This window comes from Rhinoraja longicauda, chromosome 7 (assembly GCF_053455715.1).
Source record: "Rhinoraja longicauda isolate Sanriku21f chromosome 7, sRhiLon1.1, whole genome shotgun sequence".
NCBI classification, from domain to species: Eukaryota; Metazoa; Chordata; class Chondrichthyes; order Rajiformes; family Arhynchobatidae; genus Rhinoraja; species Rhinoraja longicauda.
This window is the reverse complement of record NC_135959.1, coordinates 14,864,700-14,870,005: the sequence shown is the minus strand read 5'-3', so window position 1 is coordinate 14,870,005 and position 5,306 is coordinate 14,864,700. Positions and strand designations below refer to the sequence as shown.

Genomic DNA, 5,306 nt, shown 5'->3' with positions numbered 1-5,306 from the left:
TCAGCACTGAGTGAAATGCATAATTACTGGGCTGGATGAAGTGGTGGGAAAGGAATGAAGGAGGAATCCGCCATTCATCGCTATTTTGATGACTTGTTGAAAAAACATTTGCAGATTTTTGATTTTCCGGTGAGACGCCGAGATGTGGAGGCTTTTCCAATTCTGCATCAAATACTGGCTTTCCATTGCATTTAAGCCACTTTCAACCCATTCCAAGGAAATTAAGTTCTGATTCTCTTCTTTGGTGTCTACAGGTGTGCGCTCCCCATTAATAGCATAGTAGAACTTGGAGTTTAGGAGTTTCAATAGTGCACACGATGTAGAAAACACTTGAGCACTCATAATTTTTACAGGAAAAGAACCAATATTATGTAAATGGGAGTCAAAAACAATATTAAGAATTGTATTCATTCTCACTTTAGTAGCTTTTGCTTTGATGTTCTGCAAAGCTTCCAGCAGAGGTTGGATCTGAAAAAAGTCAGCTTCTCTGTGCAGAAGACCCAGCTCTTGGAAATCACCTGGAAGGTCTAAATGTGATGTACGAAGGAAATTCAGGATGTAGCGAAAGATTTTTCCGTCTCTGTCAATGAAGCAGTTTCCTTGTAAATCTTTTTTAATGGGTAATGTTCCGCCAAACATTGAACCAAGCATTGAATCTGGATAGCAAGTTAAAGTAGTCAGGGAAGTGGTGTACAATCTTCCCCCTACATTCAGCGTTATTGGATCAGACATGGTGAAGTCTTAAATTAATCTCTGTAAGAAAAAGGAAAATATGGGATCCAAAAAGTATCTGAAAGTTTAAAATAAAACTACCTTTGTTGTTATGTCCTAGACTGTTACATTCTGGCACTTACTGTTATAACATGTCATGAGTAGAGCTTGCAGACATCATGGAGAAAGTGGTTCAGCTAAACTAAGATAGATACGAAAAGCTGCAGTGCTTCGCTCAACACCTGCGCTCGATCCGCGTTGGCCAAACTGATCTCCCGGTGGCCGAGCACTTCAACTCCCCCCCCCCCCATTCCCAGTGTGACCTTTCTGTCTTGGGCCTCCTCCAGTGCCATAGTGAGGCCCACCGGAAATTGGAGGAACAGCACCTCATATTTTGCCTGGGCAGCTTGCAGCCCAGTGGTATGAACATCGACTTCTCCAACTTTAGATAGTTCCTCTGTCCGTCTCTTCCCCTCCTCCTTCCCAGATCTCCCTCTATCTTCCTGTCTCCACCTATATCTTTTCCTTTGTCCCGCCCACCTGACTTCAGTCTGAAGAAGGGTCTCGACCCGAAACGTCACACATTCCTTCTCCCCTGAGATGCTGCCTGACCTGCTGAGTTACTCCAGCATTTTGTGAATAAATACCTTCGATTTGTACCAGCATCTGCAGTTATTTTCTTATACTTACAGTAACTCAGCAAGTCAGGCAGCATCTCTGGAGAAAAGGAATAGGTGACATTTCGGGTCAAGATCCTTCAGTCAGTTTTTTTTTCGCCAGACAGGTTTTTGCCATGTTGCTCCACATCTTTTATTGTTGAGACATATATGATCCCATTCAAATATTATTGCAATGGCTGCAATGATGTTTACATCCAACATTGGACAAAAATACTATTTTGATGAACTTGGGTGGAAATTATCATTTTACTGCCACAATGGATTTGAGCCACGAAGTTTACAAATCAGAAATTCACAGAGGAGCGAAAGGCTGTTTATTCATTCATGTGTCTTTAACCAGAGTTTGCATAAGGTGTCATGCTGGTGAAGATTATAACAAAGATTCAAGAAAAACCTGTACAAAAAATTATATCGGCAAAAATTATATAGTTCACTTCACAAATTGCTTGGTGTTTGACGAATTTTGAAAAGTCCAATTAATCTAGAAAAAAGGAATCCTCTCATATACTGAATGCGACAAGGTACTTTTAAAGGAATTATGGTTAAAACACTACAAAATGCTTCAATATTATCTCTGCCCACTAACTCTTGCATTTGGAAATCTTTTCAATTACACATATTACTTACCTACCAAAAATCGCAAAATATTCTGTATTTAACAGCTTCAAAGGGAGCAACAAAACCGAAGGCCACACCCAGAATGCTGAATTTTACACACCTGTTTAAACATTTTTTCTATCATGCGATTATTCCAATGTGTACGTTCTTGCACAACTATCTTTTTGGAACACATCCAGCCAGTTACTAAATCTAATTGAAGGGTTCTTGAAAAATGCAAGGAAATCTTACACGGGGCGAGGACAATATAGGAACTCCAAAACTTACCTTCAACACATAAGGTTGCAAGGAACAGCCTTCTGAGATAGGTATTTTAATTTCTCCCATAATGCACTTCGGTTTAAGTCATTTCAAAACAAACCTGATGTACAGGAATTGTGTAACATTTCTGGAAGGTATTAGGTAAATCATTCAGCAAACAGTTACTACTTTTCTGCTCAAATAAAGGGTTGTGCAATAAAACTACTCCAACAGCTGCACCACCTCGTCCAAAACCAGTTCATCTGCAAAGTAATTGTTCTGCAGAATGTAGCAGAACTACCCAGCAGGTCAGGCAGCAACTGTGGAGAGAGAAACAGAATTAACATTTGAGGTTAAGGATCCTTCATCACAATCAGGAAAGGGTGGAAACAATCATATTTTTAAGGTAGACACAAAATGCTGGAGTAACTCAGCGGAGGAACAGGCAACATCTCTGGAGAGAAGGGATGGGTGATGTTTTGGGTCGAGACCCTTCTTCAGACTCTTAAAAATCATATTTTTAAGTTGTGTAGGGAGGAACTGCAGATGCTGGTTTAAACCGAAGACAGACACAAATGGTTGTGTTGTTTCTGATAGGACAGAGACACAAGGAGACTGAATGTCACAGTGACGCTGGTGTCGGCTGAATGTGGTGCTTGTTAAATGCAGTCGCTTGGTCTGGAGGAGATGTGAACAGAATGAGATGAATGACAACAGTGGAGTGAAAATAATATCAATGCCTCAACTGTGAGATGCAAAACACCGCAGTTGCTAGAAATATGAAATAAAAGAGATCACTAGAGTTACCCAGCAGGTCGGGTATTATTAGTGGGGGAGAAAGACTGAGTTAACGTTAAAACATTTTGTTTAATCAGAATTGGTCAATTCTGATAACAATCCAGCTGCTCACCTGGAATTATTGAATCTGGGTCACTGTTCTGTCAGCACTATCACCCTTTCTCATATTGGCGACCTTAGTAGATTTATGTGTGTTTACAGAGTACTATGATTACAGATTCTGATGTGCTGTTGCAAGTACAATTTTCAATGTTCTGTTTGGGACAAATAACAATAAAAACACTTGACTCTTGACCTCCCCTTTTCAACTTCCTTCCCCACCATCTAAGGACCCAGACCGTCGTTCCGGGTGAGGCAGCAAGTTACTTGTTGGATTTTGCAAACTTAGATGCTCATTTAAGCAAGACCCACTTGCCTGTGTTCAATCATATCCCGCTAAACCTTTCCTATCCATGTAACTGTCCAAAAGTGTTTTCAATCTTGTTATTGTACATGGCTCAACCATTATTTCTGGCAGTTCATTCCAAATATGTGCCAACCTCAATGCGAAAAATTTGCTCCTCAGATTCCTATTAAATGACCATTAACTGGCGGTGCGCCTCAGGGGTCGGATCTGGGCTTATCGCTGTTTGTCATCCACATCAACAATTTTAATGAAGATGTACAAGGCACGATTAGTAAGGTTACAATACCATCTACTTTATTGCCACCTGCACTCAGAATGATGAATGAAGATGGATATGAAGAATTATAGTGGGATCGAGATATATAAATTTCATTGTTGCATTTTGGTACATATGACAATAGAACACTCTTGACTCTTGAGCTGGGCAAGTGGAGGTATGCCAAATGGAGTTTAATTCAGGTAAGTGTTACGTTTTGCAATTTGGGAAGTCAAACAATGGTAGGACTTTCACAACGAACAGTAGGAGTTTGTACGTTCTCCCCGTGACCTGCGTGGGTTTTCTCCGAGATCTTCGGTTTCCTCCCACACTCCAAAGACGTACAGGTATGTAGGTTAATTGGCTGGGTAAATGTAAAAATTGTCCCTAGTGGGTGTAGGATAGTGTTAATGTACGGGGATCGCTGGGCAGCACGGACTTGGAGGGCCGAAAAGGCCTGTTTCCGGCTGTATATATATGATGATATGATAATACTTGTTCAGGTCCATCAATGATTTTCCGGCACCCTTTGTTCCAGAGGCTTGCCGAGTTATCCATTGTGTCAGACCACAGAGGTCTGGGCCCCCGAGAGAAGTTGAACAATGTTGGAACGGTTTGCCTAAGCTATTGGGGGGGCCGAGATACCAGCCCGCAAAGTTGGCCTTGAAAGTTGGCTATGGGAACAGATGTGCCGGCTCTGCCAGGCCCGAGTTCCAGAGCCCCGGCCGCAGGGTGAAAATTTGACCCACCGATCGGAAGTCCGGGCACGAAAATACCAATGAAGTTGAGAATGGCTGCCTCACCCGGCCTAGGCGCCACATTTTCGGTGGTGGGGGGACGGACACACACTCCCAGAAGGGATTTCAAGTGCGCTCTCGTAATTTTGTCCGGATTAAAGGAGGTGCCGGACAATCAGTTACCAGAAAATCAGTGGAGCTGTACATAGTTTACGGAACTCAAGGATTTTGACACACTGGCTTCGTCAGTCAGAGAAATGAATATATAAATTACAATGTTATGATACAGTTGCACAAGACCACACTTGCGAGGCCACACTTGGAGTATTCATTTCAGTTTTAGTCACCCTGTAATAGGAAAGTTGCCATTACGTTGAAAGGAGTGCAGATAGGATTTTCGAGGATGTTGCCAGGACTCGATGGTCTGAGTTACAGGGAGAGGTTGAGCAAAGCTGAATTTTATTCTTTGGAGCGCAGGAAGCTGTCATATGAGGAAGGATTGGAAAGACTGGGCTTGTATTCACTGGAGTTTAGAAGGATGAGAGGGGATCTTATTGAGACGTATAAAATTATAAAAGGACTGGACAAGTTAGATGCAGGAAAAATGGGACTAGCTCAGGTAAAACATCTTGATGAGCATGGAGGAGTTGGTCCAAAGGGACTATGTCGGTGATGTAAAGCTCTATGACTCTAAATCTTTCCTCTCTCACAATAAACCTTCGTTCACCCACTAGAGAAACCAAATGTAGATTAGATGATATTTTACACATCTCCTCTCTGTATCCAACGGGACTGTGTCCATGATGTATGACTCTAAATCCTTCCTTCCTCCCTCACCTAAACCTTCGTTCACTCTCTAG

General features: G+C 42.0%; 1 protein-coding gene across 1 annotated transcript; it reads right to left on the bottom strand.

Annotated features, from left to right (window-relative positions):
- Window positions 1-2,079, bottom strand: LOC144595469 (BTB/POZ domain-containing protein KCTD21-like). The gene is made up of 2 exons (XM_078402983.1): window positions 2,019-2,079; window positions 1-753 (listed from the first exon to the last, which is right to left on the bottom strand). Exon 2 carries the CDS (start codon window positions 730-732, stop codon window positions 1-3), a length of 732 nt encoding a protein of 243 aa, XP_078259109.1. The 5' UTR covers window positions 733-753; window positions 2,019-2,079.
- Between the last annotated feature and the right edge of the window lie 3,227 nt (window positions 2,080-5,306).

Excerpts from the sequence above, each read along its gene's own strand:
- LOC144595469 (XM_078402983.1), bottom strand. The coding sequence starts at position 732 with ATGTCTGATCCAATAACGCTGAATGTAGGGGGAAGATTGTACACCACT.